The 21626-nt window shown below is 40.0% G+C and overlaps 1 protein-coding gene across 2 annotated transcripts in view; it reads left to right on the top strand.

Moving 5' to 3' along the window:
• Positions 1–21626, top strand: part of CCD1 (carotenoid cleavage dioxygenase 1) — a 232008-nt gene that overhangs the window by 21613 nt on the left and 188769 nt on the right. For both annotated transcript variants that reach the window (XM_089404145.1, XM_089404146.1), the window contains 2 exons: positions 19457–19556; positions 19689–19751. In XM_089404145.1, the coding sequence (XP_089260271.1) occupies positions 19457–19556; positions 19689–19751 (163 nt within the window). The remainder of the gene's footprint in view (positions 1–19456; positions 19557–19688; positions 19752–21626) is intronic.

Here is a 21626-nt window from a genome sequence, read left to right as displayed (position 1 = left end):
TTCCCCATACGACACATTGACATATCATTATTGGCGACTCCATTGGACGAACGAAGCCCTAGTTCTTCATTGAACTTTAAGGTCAATGCTTGTAGGGTGAAGCAAGCATTTTTATAGGCATCTTTAAAATCACCCCGACGACTCCTACAAAATTTACTTGTATACCCAAAGTAGGGTGTCTTTCTTTTACGATTTTCCTGCTTTGAACATCGCTAGCGTCTCTGTGTACCCCAATCATGTCATAGGAAGGATTGTATGTGGGGTACCCGTGTTTGGTGGTGACCCAAGCTCTGCAATTGATCATGTGGAAAGATTTAATGCACATACTTCAAAGGAGAAAGTGGCCCACCAGGATGTCCTTATGTTGTCATTCTTTAGTTCTCTTTATGGTCATAACTCATGGTTGCAAAATCACAAACCTAAGAGCATCTCATCTATTGAGGAGTTCGTTGATGGCTTTCTTAGGCATTTTCAAGTATGCCCTACATTGGGCATTCAAGAGGAAGACTTCATCGAGCATCATCAAGACCTTGAAAATCTAAGTGATGAATGGGAAGATGAGTCCTCCTTAGGTCCACATGATGAAAAGAATGATTTTGAGAACACTTGTTGGGAAGGATGAGTCCATGGAAAGTGAAGTTGAGTCTAACCTTACCTTTCTCAAGGATATTACTCTCAATGAATCTCCTTTTGAGAACCTTGAAGAAGGTGACCCCATTAGCCCCTTGGAAGATGACATTAAAGATTACTTCCACATTGAAAAGGAGAAATGGGAAATTGTTGGTCCTCAATTTGATTGTGCTCCGATTTATGACCCTGAAAAAGAAGATGAGGTTGAGAGTGGTCTCCCCTTTATCTCAGGCATTATTTATGATGACATATCCATCGATACCCTTGAGAAGAAGGGTCATTATTTTCCCTTACATGGAAAGGATGATTTTGAGGAGGAAAAACCCGTTGAATATAATACCTCACCCTCCCCTTTGCCTTATCCTTTTGTTCATCACTTCAAGTTTTCCACAAGTGATTCCCTCGCCCCTTTTCAAATGATGTTGAGTGACCATGAGCCCTTTCCCCCTTCTAAGTATGGTGTCAAGGAAGAACCCCTCATTGACTATACTTTATCTCCTTTGACACACTCTCAAGATCATGATCAATTTATTATCCCCCCTTTTCGGTATGATCATCATGGGAAACCTACTTGTGTTTTTCCATCTCATCAATCTCCCTTGCCTAACAATCATAATCCTATAGAGGCCACAAAATATGACATAAATTATAAGGACCATAATGGAAATAATATGCCTGAGGTTGCCATTTATCAAAGTTTATGAGCCTAATTATTGACGTCTCTATATATTGGCTAGAAGAGAGGATCGCATGGACTAGATTACATGCTTTTCTTTCCTCTTCTCACAGGATCATCCATGTGTGGGCATTCCATTTTCCTCCTCCCATTGACCTTATCATCCATGTGATTCTGTCCACATTCGCTTTGGCATTTGCTACATGAGTAATCATATAGGCCGACATATTTATATTGATTTGATGATATGTTGGTTGCACTGGCTTTATGATTACACTTAGTATTAGTTTTGTACCATATGCATGTTAGGGTAGGATGCATTGCATGCTGATTTTTGCATTAGAACTAATGACATATGATATTTCTCATGGTAGATTAGTTGCATTTAGATTAAAATTTGCATATTTTTATTTTTCTGTTGATTTTACGACCTAACATTAAGCATGGGTGATCATAAGACACCATAAAAACATGTTGCCCCGTGGGTTTAGTCTTTGATATGTGTAGGTAACAGGTCTACGATAACCAAGAGATTGCTGGTGTTCTCATGACCTCCTGTTCGAGTAGCTTTGCCCACTTTTCTGAGAGATCATGTCCCAGTTGGATCCAGATGTTACCCACCATTTTGTGGGTGATATCCCTAGGAGAAATGTTTTCTCCATGATGGTCCTCAGCTGGAAGCTAGCAGCCCCTCGACTAGCTCGATGTGCCATTTCTCTGCCACCTGAGCTAGCCATGTGGTCCCTCACCCATCTGTCATGATTGTATGTTTGAAGGTGGGCCTCCCAAACCTAAAGGTATGCCTTGTTATTTGGTAATTGAGTATTCTAGTTTATTTATCATGGAAACTTTGGGCATGGATTAATGGGGGGATTCGGCGGAAAGAGTGGTCTAGGTCTGTGCTCTTGTCCCCTAGGTCTCTTTTGGGATGTTAACCTTGCACCCTAGTCCCGTGGGATCTCTTTTACTGACCTATTGGTTTTAGGGATGGTACTACATGGGAAACCCTAATTTTGGTTGCGTGGTCCCGCTCCCCAATTCGCATATATTACTCCCCTTCTGCTCATTACACCCCCAATCATCTCTCCTCCCACCTGGGTCCACATTCCTCCACTGGGTCCACATAGGGTTAGCCACCCCCTCCCTTTGCCCCATACCTTGGGTTGGGCCTGGAATGATGCCTGGAGGTTGATGCAGCTAAAAGAAAAAGAAAAAGCATAATTGGCCACATTCAACAGGAAATTGTACCACAAAATGCAAAAGATGGCCGGGACAAAAGCATTTAGCACGTGGGCAAAATCCATGACATGAGCTCTACCCCATTCCATGGCCATCACCCTGGTTCCTACATGGCCCTTGATGAACCTCCTTTATCATTCAGGAACCCACAATTGTCTTAACCCTCGGTGGGCGATGAACTGCCCCACCTTATAAGGGGGTATCCACTGCTATACTTTACGCATCATGCTCTCATTACTTAGAGCCCCGAGCAGTTAACCAAAGAAAATCATAAAAAGGAAAAAGGCATATGAAGAAGGGTGGAAAAATCAAGGCCGGGGTAACTCATGCACCACAATTTCTCCTTCCTACACATTATTTACCCAAGTGTGGGCTTCCCTTTTATTAGCTACCCTTGTACCATGGCATGTGATCCAAGTTGCCCCTTTTCATTCCCTACTCCATTCCATCATTATGCCACATGCCACCACCATTTGAAGGATGTACCACGGACATACCACCCCCTTTAGAGGTAGAAACCACCTAATAGGATGCCTGGTTAACCCTATTTGGAGCTGGGAGACATTAGCACATGCCAAAGCCCACTATGGAAGGGCATGCCATTATGAAGTGCTCACTTGTTATCCATGGTTTATAAACTCTTTTACTTGATTTCTTTAATGACTTGGTGTGCTGGAAGGCACGGGGACGCATTGGATCTTATGCAAGATTGCAAGTGGTTTCCATTTGGGTTTGGTCTCCCTATACAGGGTCCTGACCCTAGAGGGCTACATTGGCACATGTAGGGTGTGTGTAGAGAGCCATGGGCCTCCACAACAGCAGAAAACACTCCATGGATCCCCACAGCCATTCAGAGATTGCTCGTGGTTCACTTATTGGACAAGGAAGATGCACCTGATCCATCATGCCCAATTGGCCCCAGAGTTGCACCATACACTTGGCATATGATCTGGGGCTTGCATGATGATGTGGCATCACCTACATCATCATCCTAGCCCTTGCAGGCGATCTACAGGCATCTTCGATTTGTTTGGAGACCCATGAGGACACTTGTGTGCCCCCACATGTCGTTTGGAGCACCAAAGGTTATTACAAGAGGCCAACCCCTTGTGCACTGCTTTTGGGAGTTCAACTACACATTATGGCACATATGGACTCCATTAGGCCTCCTGAATGGCCCAACAACATGCACTATTCATTATTCAATCTCTTGAGAAGCTTATTCTTTTGTTTATGAGCTAGTTTTGTGGGCTTGTCACCAAAAGTTCGTTATTTTGCACATTATTTTATTGTAGGGGCTAATGTAGGCCTAATTAACTAAATCAAACTCATTAGAAGTGTATAAATGCAAGTGGTGTGAATTCATTTCAGCATCATCACTTGGATTGGATCATATCTTCTTATGAAATTTTCACTATCTTTTGAGGATGAAACTTTTTGGATGAATGGATGAATTTCGATGTTTGGTTATTCTTCTTTGTCTTGGAACTTCTATGATTGACATATCTTGGTGATTGGATATATTCTTCTTACATGTAAGTACTATGTTAATGTTATTTTGATTCTTTATTTTGCTGCATTCATGATATTGGGATTTTCGCTTTTGTAGGGTTAATTTGCTGCTTTTCTTGGAACGAAATTGTGGAAATTAAATCTCTAAATAGTGTTGTATCATGATTGGGCCATGTTTGAATGAATGAATGTTCCTAGAGACATCCTTGTCTTGACAAGTCACCAAATATTGTTGAACGAAGTATAAATGACCTTGAAGCTACTTCCATTAAGTCGTAATGCCCATGAAGTTGTCTTTTAGGCCTCCTTTACAAGTGGAAATCAATCCAAACTCTACATGTTCCATGACTCCATCTCTCCCAAAGGAAAAAGCACTGGTCCTCCTCTGGTGATCACTTTAAAGCTTATTTCTTTCACCTTCCCCTCTTTTAAGAGGCATAGCCTACATAGGTCACCTAGGGCATCAATTATCTCATAATCTATCCATCCAAATACTTCGATTTTTGGGTGACAACTGCGTTGGTGTGTCCTCAAGAAGCCATCCAAATTTCATGAGATTCCAACAGTGGGATCTTGAGATATTGCAAGCCCTAGCTCGAAGACCAATTTTTCCCTTGGTTTCCCTTAGGCTAGAAACCTCACTGGATTGAAAATTCATTCCTTGATCCCTTTTCCCTGTCTAATTAGGTCAAGCCTATCATTGGTTTCTCAATTCCTTTCCCTTGACCTAACCTAGGTCCAGTTGGTCCCGTGTGGTCCCATACTTTTAAAAAGTCAATTCTTCAAAAACCACTGGGGAAACCAAGTTCAACAAGGATTTTAGGGTTTTGGAAGCTCCTCTACAATTCACACTCCTTGAATGTAGCCCTTAAATCCTCATTCCCTTATCCTAGAAAGCTTTGTACCTTGCTTAAGAAGAAAGCAAGTCCCATTCTTGAGCCTCCTTTCCTAAGGTCTCCGAGATCACTTCACATCCATATTAGTTGATCTATCCTTTATAAGTGATTCTCTATATATCAGGTCTCCTCGCATTGGTGAAAATCCGTAAAGAGTAGGAAGCTTTAGCTATAGTGACAATGGGCTTTAGCTTCATTGTTGCTCTTGACCTAGCAAGTGCCCCTCTAGTGCCCCCCTGCTAGTTTGAGCGTAGAGACTCAAATGACTCTTTAATTCATAGATAAATCCTCCAAGTGGAAAAATAACAACTAGTTTGCTTGATCGTCGTCGAAAAATACTTGATCATCTTTTAATCTTAGCCATTATTTTCGAATTTATCATTTAATTTCATTTTTATTATCTCAAAATTAATTATTTTGAGCAAATTTCCTCAAAAAAATTGACTTTGACTTAACCACCAAGGTCCAAGGGTCCAATTTTTCTTGAAATATCCAATATTCCCTTGGTGGAGAACCTCCAACTTTTAATTTTTTTAAGACCCACGGATTTTTTCACTTGGAGAATTTAATTTCTCTATGAATTTAATTTTGACTCTAATTAATTAAATTTCTGGGTTAGGATTTTAATTTATTTTTGCCATAAAATTTAATTAATTGACACTCGAGGGGATTAATTATTTTTCCCACCCTCTAATATTTTAACCATGGTGTCTAAGTATGAGGGACCATGTTTTAAAATATTTTTTACATTTCAACCCTCAAAGGTGGAAGACCCATTCGACTTAGACCCTTAAATTACATACCCAATCTGCGACACAATATAATCTAGTAGACCAAGTGATTTGTAATAAAATAATTTAGTCAATTAGCTTAAATTATTCCCAAATCACTTTTACATTAGACTCGACTAGAACACTAGGACTCACCTAAGACTTTGATGAAGAGTTCCACCCTAACTTTGGGGTGAGGTTAGAGGGAAAAGCTTTGCCGATCATCCGTGTTTAGAAACACAAGTGAATCAATGAGATGAAAAACCTCCTAGGATGAAACTCTCGCCAAAATAACAAGCTTACCTAGATTGTTATATACATTCATGGTATTACTAGCATCATTTACATTACATAACTTGCATAATGGGTTTACAATGACACATAAACTGCTGATAGATGATCCGATCATGTTGAAAAAATTGGTACTTCCACTTCCTTGGAACTTTGACAAAAACTGTGCAACAAGAGCTATTGTAGATTCTTTTGATGCATTTTGATGTGTGGAAGGTAATTCACATTTCTTCTTTGGAGCTTCTTCTTGAATGATGGATGAATATATTGCATGTCTCTTTGTAAGGCTTAATGTTGATGGAATTTTTCTTTGAAAGTTGTTTAATGTATGGAATTGTTGCTCTAGAATATGCAAATTTGTGCCCTAATTATTGAAGATTAAATTTGGAAAGCTTTTCTAGTAGAGTATTGCATATGTTATCCAATGCAAGACATGTAATGAATGTTCTTAGTGAATGAATATCTTTGAATTCTTCATGAAGCTCCATTATATCTTAAAGAGGGTAAATGTTTGAAATTGATACTTAGGGCATCGATTTCGAGCCTCCTTAGAAGAAGTTTTATCTTATCTCAAGTATCTCAAGACTCCATCGTCCAAAGGACTAGGGACTATTCCAAAGATTTTGGTGATCAAACTCCTCTTTCTCCATAGTTTTTCCTCTTAAATTTCGGTTCCCTAAAAGTAGTGCGAAAATCTAGGGCTTGCAACGAAATTTTAGGGAGGTGATTTTTCGAGAATTCGAGGGTCCAAACATTGAGCTCGGGTTCTAGGCTACTTGTGCTCCAAGTTTGGTTGGAATCCGCCCGATTTTCGTCCACAAAATTTCTTGCCCTAGGTCTCTCTCCAAGAAGGAAAACCTAGGTCTCTCTCTCACCTTAGGGAATTCTTTGTGGGTTGCATAAGCTTAGTATTCATTGGAACAAATGATAACAAGTCCTTTCTTCTCTTGGGCCTTGACCTTGTGAATAGTTATTACCATTGAGAAACCTTGATACCCTAGGTCTTGTGCATTCTTTTCTAGGGTTTTTCTTAGAGAGCGGTTTAATTCTTTGAAGCCTCGTACCTTTATTGAGCCTCTCTTCGAATGAGCTCTAGCTCTATCACCTTGAACATTCTGTTAGAAAATTAGAAAGGTAGAAGATTCTCTTATATTGATAATTACTTGTGATATTCTTGTAGTCTTATTATTTTCTCTTTATATTCTTCTTTTATCCTTGTTTCATCAAACAATCATCAAATCAAAAACATGAAGATCAGCGACACCAGATGTAAGCACTCAGCCAGGGCTAAAACCCCTCTCTAGGGGAAAACCCAGTCAAACACTTCTAGTAATCAAATGGAGATAGACCAAGACCTTAGACCTGACCAAAAGACCTTCCTCCTCCACCAAGTCAGCCTTCCAATATGATTCAACAAACTTCAGTAGTCTCTTCTATTCCAATTGCTACAACCCAACAACAATCCATAATTTCGACCCAACAACTTCAGAATTTCGGCCCAACTACAAAACTGCAATTTCGGCCCTTCAAGCAACCCAACAACTTCGTATGTGTGAGACAAAGAGAGAAAGTCAACTTCTTATGCTTGACAAAGACATCCTTCTCCTTCGTTAGGGTTTCCTTCCTCTTTCTTGAATTTCACATATTTTTTTACCTCTAGCAACTGCAGATTGAACTTGTTGTGGATGATCTCCAAATGAGGTCAAGTTGTTGCCTTTATATAGTGAAACTGTGAGGTTGAATTCCCTTGATGAGGCCAACTTGTCCTTCTTGAGATGACTTGGTGGAGGACGCCTAAATGACCTATTTTACATAAAAAAAATCTTTCTTGATTGCTAATGCCCAAAAAGGGTCTTTTACATTATGAGATGGAAAAGGGTTCTTGACATAAACCCTAGAAGCCTACAATGGAGGCTTCGACCTAGAAACCATTGACCCAAGCATGAAACCCATGCTTTAATAAGTCAATTTCTTTTATGATATTTTTTCTTTCTTTCTTTTGACAAATGCAATTATGAAGATCGACACTAGTTACATTTTTCAACACCTTCAAACCTAGAATATCTATTATAGGTGATCATAATCATACCGAGATTCCTCCCATTGATGAAATTCCGTAAAGAGCAGGCGGCCTTGGCTGTGGTGACAGTGGGCCATTTCCCATTGTTGTCACTGTTAGTTTTTGGTAGCATCGGAAGTGCTCTAGCCTTGAAAATTGGCGGAGAGGCTACATGAGTTCTAAAGAACCTAGAAACTGTTTGGTGAAATTCCACCCAAATTGTATTTTATTAAAATAATTAATATTTTTAATGGAGTTCCTAAGTCTAAACTTAGGGAAACTAAAATATTAATGGGTATTAATCAAAATATGGGTGAAAATGATCTAGAAGGCGGATCAAGTCATGTTTTAATCTTAGCCATTGATTAGAGACTTAATCTCGGCCATTGAAGACTCAACAGGAAAAGTATAAAATGGAGGCTTGGGGTTCATTTGGAAACACACACAGAGAGATTGAAGAAATCGATTTTCTGAGGTGAGAAGTTCTCAGGAGGAAAATCGATTGGGGAGATCTTGCAACTGAGGGGCAGAGAGAATCCGGGAGAAGGACTTTCCGAAAAATATAGAACAAAGAGGCGGAGAGAGCTTGCAGAGAGGCAACGCAGTAGCTGGGAGAGAGGATGCAGAAAAGCTTCCTGTCATGTAGAATCCAGAATGGCTGGAACAGCCGAAACTATCAGGAACTGCCTGAACTTCCGGAATAGCCCAGAGCGCTGACGTAGAGGCAACGCAGTAGTTGGGAGAGCTGACGTAGAAAAGCTGCTTGTCACGCAGAATCCAGTACTGCCGGAATAGCCAAAACTGCTGGAACAACCGGGAAAGTTGATGCAGAGGGCAGAGAAGGTGACGCAGGGCTGATATAGAGCCAACGTAGAAATAGCTGGGGTTAGCCAGTCTTGTGTTGGATCAGCCGAAATTCTGCTAGGTGAAGTGAGGTAAAACTCACTCAAATTTTCCGCCAGTATTTTCTTTGTAAAGGATTGCTAGATGAGTATCCTAGATTTGTATTCAGATATTTCTCTTGCATAATAATAAATCCTCAGAACTGCTGCATTGGTTTTGCCGCATTGGGTTTTTCCGGGGACTATTGTGTCCAAAAATAAGTGTGTCCTATGTATCTTGTTCTTTGCTCTGTTTTTTGTTTCATGAGATCAAATATTAAATTAGTGTAGGCTGCAAAAGTAATTTGCTTCAGTATTCAGAAGAATAACTTGATGAATGTAATTTAAAATCATGTAGGTGAAGTAGATTCATATTTGTTGCAGTAGGGGTTCCTTCGAGTGTAGGAATTTTCACATGGTATCAGATCGTTGATTTTGAAACGGGAAGAGTTGATCCAGCGCTGAGTAGTGAGGCCGAAAGCTGCACTTAGCAACAATTCAAATCCCCTTGAAGGGATTGCGCAATCCTTGCCGGGAAGCAGATCCGAGGAAATCTCTCTGAGTGAGATGACAGAGAGGTACGATTTCCAGTTCGTGAGTTTGCATAGGCAGAGGGAGTGACGTAGAGCCTCAAACAGTGCTTGAAGGGCGTAGTTTCTGTCGGGGCAAAAATCCATCAGAAAAGAGCGAAGACACATAGAAGGGGAATTTTCTCCTTAGAGGACTTCCAGCAAAGGAGTCTGAATTTTCACTTGTTGAACAGTAGCGGAGAGGGGCAGATCTACAAGCTGTAGTAGGGAGTGCGTAAGCTAGTCTAAGTGTTGTGTAGAGGAGAGAGGAGGTCATTTGACATTTCTATTTGGCAGAGATGGCAGCCACATCTCCAAGAGGGAGGTGGGGAGATTTAGAATTATAGTTCGAAAGAGCTACAAATGGGCAGGATCCTTGAGGAGTCCACCTCTTGGATCAATTCCTTGCTACAGGAGCTCAGGATTCAGCAGTAGTGAGATGGACTTAGTGTCAGATGATGCAGTGGATTGTTTGGAGGATAGATGCAGTAGCTTGGGACCAGATACTAATCAACGTAGAGCAAGGTTGGCATCAATGCAGTTGGCACAGCGCAAAAGTCAGCAGCAACGTAGAAGATTCAGAGGGTCAGAGACTAGTAGCAGTCAGATTCCAACATTCATTGTATTATGCTGAACACAGTTAAGTTCAACTAATTTTGGATGTTTTTCAGTTGCTTCTCTCAGCAACTGAGTTGCAGTACAGATGTAGTGTTAGCAGTGGCAGTGCTAGCAGCATAGCAGATGCAGCGTTTGAGAGGGAGTTGTAGTATAGATGCAGCAGTGGCAGTGTCATGGGCAACAATATAGTATCAGCAATAGCACAGTGTTGGTGGCAGCAACAGTGCAGAAAAGAGGTGCTTCAGAAACAGAGCAACATGCAGGTGGACATTGTTGCTAGAGCACTTTACTCGCTAAGAGGTAGTGTTAGTTTTTGGTAGCATCGGAAGTACTCTAGCCTTGAAAATTGGTGGATGTTAGGATATTCCGACACATAGGATATAGTTAAGTTCAACTTGGTCTAGTATAGAGTTAGGTTAGAGTTAGGTAAAGTGTGTTTCTTTACCGTTGTACATTTTGTAACTTACAATCCGACGGTCACGATATGTAGTGATTCGACGGTTCACTCTCACCTCGGTATTACCGACACTTGATCCGTGGCTTGACACCCGATTGGTCCATGAGTTCTATTTAAAGCGCATGGAGGGTCATTGTTCGGGTAATCCGTGCATGAGAGAAGCTTATGTAAATTTTCATTCTTTGATTAATAAATTGCCTGTAGTACCCACGTTGGGACAGGCCGTGGACTGTTTCCCTCCTTGCACTTTGAGGGTTTTAACCACGTCAAAAATACTGGTGTATTGATTTGAGATCTGGTTGTGAGCGGTGTCCTTTTGGTATTCTTTCTGTGGAACTTACCCTGTAAATTCCTACATGGTATCAGAGCTATTTGAGGGCCGCGTCCGTTGGTGATCCAAATCTGAAGCCGGTAGAACTGCATGCGGCTGTCGTTTCTTAGATCTGCTGTTTCTGACTGCTTTCGGGCCGAGAGGACTGCTCTGTTGCGTTCGGAGCATCTGTTCCAGTGAGGAACCCCTTTCGTTTCACGCGAAAAGGTTTCCGGTAGCCCTAGCTGCGTCATTTTTCAGATCGGGAGGTATACAGTGTTTTTTGCAGTTTACTGTTATTTTCTCTCTGCTTATTTCGGTCTCAGTTTATTTAGCCTTTTTTTTAACCGGATCTATACCTTTCATTTCTGCGTATGCTCTTTGCCTTGCGACTCTGTGCGATCTGGGCAAATCAGAAACAGAAAGGAAGGATTTTTCTCATGCGTATGCTCTTTTCCTTGCACCTTAGTGTGATCTCGGAAAATCAGAAACATTGAGAAAAATATTTAGTTTTTCGGCTAAAGCTAACCTTGAGATTTTTTTTTAAATTTCTAGTTTTTTTGGCTAAAGCTAACTTCGAGCCGCAAGGTTCGTTTTTCTTTGCATATTCGTGTTGGGTTTTGTGTTTTGTGTTTTGTAGGGAAAAAGAGCTTTCTCAAGGCAAGCACGCAAACCAAGGCCCCCCCCTCTCTCTCTCTCTCTCTCTCTCTCAAATTTTTTGTATAGATCAATTGGTTCAAAGCTATTTTAAGAGAGTAGAGGTCTTGGGTTCAAGTCTCCATTTTGTGGGGGCGGATTTTTTTCATTCCCGCACATTCGCGCACTTTGCCGGCAACGTCAACAATTTTTTTTCAAAAAGCCATAACTTCTTCATCCGGAAGCCTTTTTCAGAGCCGTTTTTTTTAAAACCGCCTATTTTTTCGAGATCTATCCATTGGAACACTTACTTTCAGCATCTTCAGCTTCAGTTTTTTTAAAAATGGAAAGTCCATGCCAAGTCATTCTTGACAGCACTAACTACTTCCAATGGGTAGCCTACATGGAAGATTTACTTAGAAGTAAAGGTCTCTTCAGAATAGCCACAGACCAAGAGAAGAAACCAAAAGATGAAGACAAGGCGGCAAAATGGGAAAATAGACAAGATCAAGCACGTGGTTTGATAGGGATGTCTATTTCTCCTGATCTTAGATTCCACATTGCAGGACTTGAGACTCCTCATGAAGCATTAGAAAAACTTGCCAAAGTTTTTGGGATTAAAAATGAAATTAGAGCCCATCAACTTGAAAATGAGCTGCTTACTTTGGATCCTAATAATTTTTCTTGCATTGAAGATTTCTTGTCCAAATTCAAGACCCTTAGATATCTCTTGGAAGGTGTTAAAATTAAGAAAGAAGATGGTAACCTTATTTATTCCATCCTTACTAAGTTGGGACCAGCCTACTCTGTATTTGTTTCCACTTTCCATTCTACAAGGGAAGCTTTCATTTGTCAAGGACAAGACTACAAGGCCCCTTCCTTTGACTCCTTTTGTGATTCCTTAATAAGAGAACAAGAAAAACTCTTACACCTTGGTCTTCTTAATCTTGGAAACTCTTCCACGAAAGCGTTAGCCGCCCAGCAGCAACCAAATTCAAAGAATCCTAAGAAGTCATATCCTCAAAAGAATGGTCCTAAACCATCTCAGCCTCAAAATGAAAGATCATTTCAGCAAAATGATAAGACCAATAAAAACAAATGGAAGAAGACTGATAGACATTGTAACTTTTGTAATCGAGATGGCCACTTAGAATCTAAATGCTTTAAGAAGATGGAAGCCTTGGAAGCCGCAATGAAGAAACATAACATCCATGTGGAGCCTACTTCAACTTCAACTTCCGGAATGGCACTTTCTGCATGTCATTGTCAATCATCTCAGTCTGGTTATGCATTAAATGTATCTTCTTCTTCTTCTCAGTCTCATGAGTGGCTCATTGATTCTGGAGCCTCTTGTCACATGGCCAAAAACCAAGCCATGTTTTCTTCTTTAAATGATTGTAACACCAAAAATATATATATTGGTGATGATAGATCTCTTAATGTTGTAGGGACTGGAACTGTTCATCTAGACAATGGTCAGTTTAATGATGTATTATGTGTTCCAACCTTATCCTGCAACCTTCTATCTGTCTATCAGATAACTCATTCAGGTGAAGGTAAAATTGTTGAATTTTCACCTCATGATGTTGTAATCAAGGATCTAAAAGATCCTAAACAGATTCTAGCTACTGGTCTTGCTGATGATTCCAAAAGGTTGTATAAGTTTCACAACTTTGGGTCATCAAATCTTCCCTCAGTATTTGTTGCTCATAATGATGAAGTGAGCAAACTTTGGCATGAGCGATTTGGTCACTTAAACTATCGCTCCCTTCAGCATCTATGTAAAGAAAATATGGTGACAGGTCTTCATATGGTATCTTGCAGAGATGGTGTTTGTTCCGGATGTGTACTCGGAAAACATCATCGGGACAGTTTTGACAAACGTGCCTCTTGGCACGCCTCAGCCCCTTTACAGCTTGTGCACAGTGATTTATGTGGTCCTCTTCCTGTTGCTTCATTCTCTGGCTGCAAGTACTTCTTAACTTTCATTGATGATTTCTCCAGACGCACTTGGGTATACTTCTTAAAACTCAAGAGCGAAGTATTTAACACTTTTTTGGCCTTCAAAGCCTTTGTTGAAAAACAATCTGGACATCAAATTCTTAAGCTAAGAACTGATAATGGTGGAGAATATGTTAAAAAAACATTCATCAACTTTTGCACCGAAAATGGAATTCAAATGCAACATACTGTTCCATACACTCCACAACAAAATGGTGTAGCTGAAAGGAAAAATCGCACCTTAAAGGAAATGGCTAATTGTATGCTGCAATCTAAAGGACTCAGTCTTAGTTTTTGGGCCGAAGCAATTAATTGTGCAAATTATATAATCAATCGCACTCCTACTAAGGTTCTAGAGAATATCACTCCAGAAGAAGCTTGGAGTTCCATTAAACCAGATGTAAGTCACTTTCGTGTGTTTGGAAGTGAAGCATGGGCCCATATTCCAGATGAAAAGCATAAAGCTTTAGAACCTAAGAGTGAGAAATGTACTTTTGTTGGATATTCTGAAGATGTAAAAGGTTATAGACTTATTCCATTTAAGTCCAAAAATGTTATCATTAGAAGAGATGTAAAATTTGATGAAAATAAATCGGCCTGCGAGCCTAGTCCGGCGGATGTGCCACCTCTTCCTATCTCTTCTACTTTTGAAAACATTTCTTCTTCAGATGATGAAAGCGAGGATGATAATCCTCCCCCACCTTCTCAGGATCCTCAACTTCCAAGATGGGTCCGTGCTACTCGGGATGCAGCAGGTGATCTTGCCGGTGATCCTACAGATCAGCGACGTACACGTTCTCAGTTTGAAAGAGCCTCTTCTTTACTGGCTCAAGCTCCAGTAAATCATGATCCTGACACTTTTGCAGAAGCTTCAGGCCATCCACATTGGGAAGCAACTATGAATGAAGAATATCATTCATTGATGACAAATGATACATGGGATCTTGTTCCTCTACCAAAGGGACGCAAACTTGTTAGATGTAAATGGGTTTACAGAACCAAGTATGGACCAGATGGGAAAGTTGATAAACATAAAGCTCGTCTCGTTGCTAAGGGCTTTTCACAGGTCGAAGGCATTGACTACACTGAAACCTTCTCCCCTGTTGCCAAAATGAACTCTATCCGCCTTGTTCTTTCCCTTGCTGCCTCTTTAAAATGGGAAGTCCATCAGATGGATGTTAAATCTGCCTTCTTGCATGGGGACTTGCAGGAAGAAATCTATATGGAACAACCCATTGGCTTCATACAAACAGACTCCAGCCTTGTTTGTCGACTTAAGAAATCCCTTTATGGCCTCAAGCAAGCTCCTCGGGCTTGGTATGCCAAAATGGATAGCTTTCTTTTAGAATCTGGCTTTTCTAGGTGTCATTCTGACAATACTGTCTACACCAAGAAAGTGGGCAACTCTCTTATCATCCTTGTTCTTTATGTTGATGATCTTATTCTTACTGGTAGTGATCCCAACCTTATAAACCATGTGAAGTCTAGCCTTAAAAAGAAATTTGAAATGACAGACTTAGGACACTTACACTATTTTCTCGGTCTTCAAGTCTTGCAATCCCAAGAGGGTATTTTCCTTTCCCAGTCCAAGTATGCTTGTGATATTCTTCGTCATTTTCACATGGAAGACTGTAAGCCAGCCCCTTCTCCCTTTCAGTCTGGAGTCAAACTTTCAGTCTCTTGTACTTCTCCTGAAGTTGATGCTACCTTATACCGTCAACTTGTCGGAAAACTCTTGTATTTAACCCATACTCGTCCTGATCTTTCCTTTGCTGTTGGCCTTGTTGCTCGTTTTATGCAAAACCCCCGTGAAAGTCATTGGAAAGCAGCTAAAAGAATACTTCGTTATGTTCGAGGTACAGTACAGTTTGGGATTCATTACAGTGCCAAAGCAGCTCCTCTGTTAGTTGGTTTCACTGATTCTGATTGGGCTGGTGACCCTGATGATCGGAAGTCTACTGCCGGTTATGTCTTCACTCTTGGTTCAGGACCTATTACATGGGCTTGTAAGAAACAGGCTGCCATTTCTCTTTCGTCAGCAGAAGCAGAGTATCGTGGTGCCGTGGAAGCTAGTAAGGAAGCCTTGTGGCTTCGTCAGATCCTATCAGAGTTTGGCTTTGAGCAGCAGCATCCAACCACACTTTGGTGTGATAATCAAAGTGCCATTCAGCTATGCAAAGATCCAGTCCAGCATCAGCGCAGCAAACACATTGAACTACACATGCACTTCATCAGAAAGCTCATTCATGACCATGTTCTTGAAGTGCAATATTGTCCAACAGATGATCAGGTTGCAGACATCTTCACAAAGGCTCTCACAGAGGCGAAGTTCACTAAACTTCGATATATGCTTGGAGTTCAGGAAGTTGTCACTAAGGGGGGATAGGCTCTAGTGCCTCCTTCCTTCTCCTATTGTGTCATATTTGTAAATCCTTCAATCCTATCCCAAGTTGTTCTTAAGGGGGGATGTTAGGATGTTCCGACACATAGGATATAGTTAAGTTCAACTTGGTCTAGTATAGAGTTAGGTTAGAGTTAGGTAAAGTGTTTCTTTACCGTTGTACATTTTGTAACTTACAATCCGACGGTCACGATATGTAGTGATCCGACGGTTCACTCTCACCTCGGTATTACCGACACTTGATCCGTGGCTTGACACCCGATTGGTCCATGAGTTCTATTTAAAGCGCATGGAGGGTCATTGTTCGGGTAATCCGTGCATGAGAGAAGCTTATGTAAATTTTCATTCTTTGATTAATAAATTGCCTGTAGTACCCACGTTGGGACAGGCTGTGGACTGTTTCCCTCCTTGCACTTTGAGGGTTTTAACCACGTCAAAAATACTGGTGTATTGATTTGAGATCTGGTTGTGAGCGGTGTCCTTTTGGTATTCTTTCTGTGGAACTTACCCTGTAAATTCCTACAGTGGAGAGGCTAAGGCACATGAGTTCTAAAGGACCCATAAACTGTTTGGTGAAATTCCACCTAGATTGTATTTTATTAAAATAATTAATATTTTTAATGGAGTTCCTAAGTCTAAACTTAGGGGAATTAACATATTAATAGGTATTAATCAAAATATGGGTGAGAATGATCTAGAAGACAGATCAAGTCATGTTTTAATCTTAGCCGTTGATTAGAGACTTAATCTTGGCCGTTGAAGATTCAATAGGAAAAGTATAAAATGGAGGCTTGGGGTTCATTTGGAAACACACACAAAGAGATTGAGGAAATCAATTTTATGAGGTGAGAAGTTCTCAAGAGAAAAATCAATTGGGGAGATCTTGCAATTGAGGGGCAGAGAGAATCCGGGAGAAGGACTTTCCGGAAAATACAGAATAGAGAGGCGGAGAGAGCTTGCAGAGAGGTAGCGCAGTAGCCGGGAGAGCTAACGTAGAGAAGTTGCTTGTCACGCAGAATCCAGAACTACCGGAACAACCAAAACTGTCGGGAACTGCTGGAATTGCTTGGAACTGCTGAAACTGTTGGCAATTGCCGGAATAGCCGGGAGAGCTGACGGAGAGGAAACGCAGTAGCTGAGAGAGCTGACGGAGAGGAAACGCAGTAGCCGGGAGAGCTGACGCAGAAAAGTTGCCTGTCACGCAAAATCCAGAACTACCGGAACAACCGAAATTGTTGGTAACTGCTGGAATTGCAGGGAACTGCCGGAACAGCTGGGAGAGATGACACAGAGGGCAGAGAAGGCGACATAGGGCTGACGCAGAGCCAATGCAGAAATAGCCGGGGTTAGCTAGTGTTGTGCTGGATCAGCCAGAATTCTGCTGGGTGAAGTGAGGTAAAACTCACTCATATTTTCCTCCAGTATTTTCTCTGTAAAGGATTGCTAGATGAACATCCTAGATTTGTATTCAGATATTTCTCTTGCATAATAATAAACCCTCAGAACTGTTGCACCGGTTTTCCCACATTGGGTTTTTCCGGGGACTATTGTGTCCAAAAATAAGTGTGTCCTATGTATCTTGTTATTTTCTCTGTTTTCTGTTTCATGAGATCAAATATTAAATTAGTGTAGGCTGCAGAAGTAATTTGCTTCAGTATTAAGAAGAATAACTGGACGAATGTAATTTAAAATCAAGTAGGTGAAGTAGATTCAGATTTGCTGCACTAGGGGTTCCTTCGAGTGTAGGAATTTTCACAGTCACTTAGTCTAGTAGTTGTCCCGTACGTTCCTCCCCCCCCCCACCTTTAGGGCCCTGCTAGATTATGTGGTAACAGGTACCAGCACTGATATGAGTTTTACTCTCTCTCTTCCATTTCAGACTTCTCACCATTCAATTATTTCCTTCAATGTTTATCCTACTATTTTTGAGAAGTATTACCTTTAGAATTTCCTACTATACTGTAATCAAAGCACAATATCCCTCAGAATATGATCTATGTAAGTTCTTATATGAACTAGTAGTTACTAGTTATGACTTGCTACCAAGGTGACAACCATAGGCAAAACGTATCTGCTCTATGCTACTTGTCACCCTGTTGGAATAAAGCTGGAGTGTATCCTTATTTTCTTTCCCTTGTGCACCTTTTTTAATCTTATGTGCATAACAAGCGTATTGTCTTACCAATCTACTCCATGGCAGTAAAGAATCGTACATGCATAACAAGCGTATTGTCTTACCAATCTACTCCATGGCAATAAAAAATTTAAAATTGTGCATAGATTTAGATGTAAACATAGCTATAGACTTCTACTTACTACAATAGAATCTCTGTTTTTGTTGAGCATCCTGTATATGTATTCAATATGACAACCACAAAATGATTGTTTTTTACAATTGTCTCTTGCATTGGTCTTGCTGAAGTTAAATTGCATGTCTTTCTAGTGTTTCATATCTTTGAAAATATTTGACGTGATCATGATTAAAGAACATTTCAGCACAAATGTTTAGTTGGATCTGCTTCCCTTAAACACAGAAATAAATTTTTTACATGCATATCATATATCTAATCATCTTATGTTAACTATACATTTTAAAGAACCTTATCAGATCATCCACAGAGCTGTTTCAATACTTGATATGTGAAAGCATAAGATCAATGGATATAGGCCTTCATTTTCTTTTTGTGCCAGTCCATGATTCTTCTTTTCCTGGCAATTAAGATGTATGAGTGTCATAAAGCTGATATAGTATCTTCACCATTAATCTTACCTAGAATAATTATGATCATTCCATGGAGTGTCAAGTGTGAAAGGATACTACCTGTCTGTGCAAGATATTAAACCTTTTGGAAACGTTTATTCTCATTCTTGGAGATCCATGAATATCTTAACTCAGGATTTGTTTGGATAATTTCTCTGTGCCATCTTCTAAACATCCTATAACATAATGCTATTCATTCTGTGTTTTCATTCTCTGCTTTAAGATATTAATGCCAGAGACGGGATTACTTAAATGAGGACATTTAATTGTCAATGAAAATATTGAACTCAAACAAGGTGCCATATATTCCAGGCTCTTTTATTGCTTGTTTGTTGGAAGACATGAAAATGTTCATTTCTGATAGCTTGGAAAAGGTATCGTCTTGAATTTCAAATGTTGCCATTTTCTTAAATTTTATAATGTTCCTCTAAAATTGATGTATTGTTTCCTATTTACATGTTTTTTTTGGTGGTTCTTAAGGTGAAGTATGGAGGATTTAAGATGCAAACCCTGACATATGTTACTCTTTTTGATTCTCTTATTTTTGGTTAACAATTTAAGACTGTTAAATATATTTCTCAGTTGTATAATCTCTGTGCAGAGGGGGTTCATTTCCGCACAAATAAGGGGTCCTCATACATCAATTTGGTGTCTGTCTAGACTGTGACCTTAACTTAGATTATTATTATTATTAAAACATCATTGTAGAGAAACTGATTGGAAAATTGATATACATGCATATAATGCAGATTGGTGACTTGCAAGGCTTATTTGGATTGTTGACTGCAATAATATATGGTTTACGCATAAAACTTGGCGTGTTGGATGATTCATATGGAAGGGGGACAGGCAAGTTTCACTTTGGGTTTAAATAAAAAAAGTTTCTACAAGGTTTTTTTCTTTTCATTTCAAGGTCATTTGTAGTAAAATATGATGTTATATATGTTATGGATTTCTTAATCACTCTTTATCATTTTGCAGGAAACACTGCTCTTGTCTATCATCATGGAAGGCTTCTTGCTCTAAATGAAGGAGATAAACCTTGTAAGATGTCTTAATGTTTCCCCTCATTTGCATAATATTCCCAATACCTGGGGTCAAGGTCGAAGCCTAAATTAGAAATTGGATTGAAAGCAAACAATATTTTTAATGCTCCACAGAAGCTTGTCTCTAACATTTTTTTGACTATAATGATTTCATTGTATGTGAAAAATTCAAAAATCATACTGGGACAGCATATAGACATGTCCCCTACTATTTGAACATGCTTAGATGATAAGATAAGGTGAGATAATTTTTTTAATGTTCAACAAGATGACCAAAATCAGGTGAAAGCCATTGATAAGTACAATAGTGTTGAATACAAAGATAAAAAAATAGATAAAATGCTGAAGTTTAGAGTTCATCCTAGATATAATTGGAATCGTTGTGATCATCATCCTAGTCCATGAGGAGTCTGAGAGGTATTAGATGAACACAAATTCCTTATAACACTATCATCTTTATTAGCAGTTTTTCCCTCCAATGCAACTAATAGAAAGAGAACTAGCAGGAACTTATCATTAGGATGGGTGGTATGCTTGAGCCTTGTTAGTATGTTACACCTGAGATTCATTTCCATGCACCCTATATGTGTATCATTGTATCATGATAAGCCAAAAGTGTGGCCATATTGTACCCTTGTATGATGTTGGGCCATGCTTAGATGATCTATGTAACAATGTGGGACCTAGGTGGTATCTCCAAACCCCTTGTGGCCAGTCATGGCCCATCGTTTTAGCCCCCATTGCAAGATAGTCCTTGCTCTTATGGCTTAGGCTAACTTCCCCTTGGTGGCATTAAGTTGTCATCATGTTGGTCATTTATGACCTAGGTTGGTATGTTGGGGGTCTTGGGATGGATCTGCTAGGACTTATGATCTAGGGGAACTTTTAGTCTCTCTCACTTCTTTGTATGTAATGTAAAAGTGTTGCTCATGTTGTGAAGGTTGTCATACCTATTGGCAGCTCACTTATCTTATGCCTAAGCATGGAGCCCCCTAACTTATGTATTGTCACTCTTTGGCCATGGAATCTTTAAGATGATTCTATAGTTGCTCGCATAGTTCACATTTCTCGAGGTAGTTTCATAGATCTCAAGGAAGTTCACGTAACTCGAGCGACTTATGGGTTGTTTCCACTTGCATGGGTCTCCTCTTGACATGCCATGCCGAGAATCCTACAATGCTTTCTCATTTCATCACATTTTGAGCTATTCAACACTTGATATGACATATGACCTCAGTCATGTGGATGCCATGCTAGCCATTGGGAACTTATTTTGACTTGGAGGGTCACTTTCCACCCTGTAAGGAGGATCCTTGTTTGAGATATGGGCATGGTCATGGTCATACCTTGGTGACGTCATTTGAGGATTCTTGAGCATGATTATAGGAGCAACTTCCTGGGGTCTTTTTCACTCCATTCACGAGGCCATTCCACCTTTGGATGCTAGATATCGGCTTAATTCTTGCTTGGATGAATTCTGCACCATGATTCGACACTTGTACTATGCATTCTCAAGGCAATGTTGAGCTTATTCTCCAAGTCAACCTCTCTTTTGTGTGGTGTCTCCTCTGCTAGAGCATTTTATGTACATCTGGCATATTTTACTTGTAACTTGACTTAGTCTCGTTCATTATGTGGATGACAAGTCACTTTTTGTAATTCTACCACTTGGAAGGAAGACATTCTATGGTTTCATCCCTTCTTTCTTTTGTTGGTTTGGTAAGTTGTAATGTCCCCTTTTAGTGAATTTCAATGGATTTTGGGACACTGTAATATCCCTCTTAAGAATATGCCTATTTTTATCGACCCTTCTATAAATTTTGATTAAAGGATTTCATCAAATAGTTAGGACAACAATGTCTCCTATTAGTGA

The sequence above is a fragment of the Pinus tabuliformis genome, chromosome 2_2 (assembly GCF_031772625.1).
Source record: "Pinus tabuliformis cultivar Carrire ecotype Pingquan chromosome 2_2, CPIR1, whole genome shotgun sequence".
Classification (NCBI taxonomy): domain Eukaryota; kingdom Viridiplantae; phylum Streptophyta; class Pinopsida; order Pinales; family Pinaceae; genus Pinus; species Pinus tabuliformis.
Note: the sequence above shows the minus strand (reverse complement) of the source record. Positions and strands in the feature narration are given on the sequence as shown.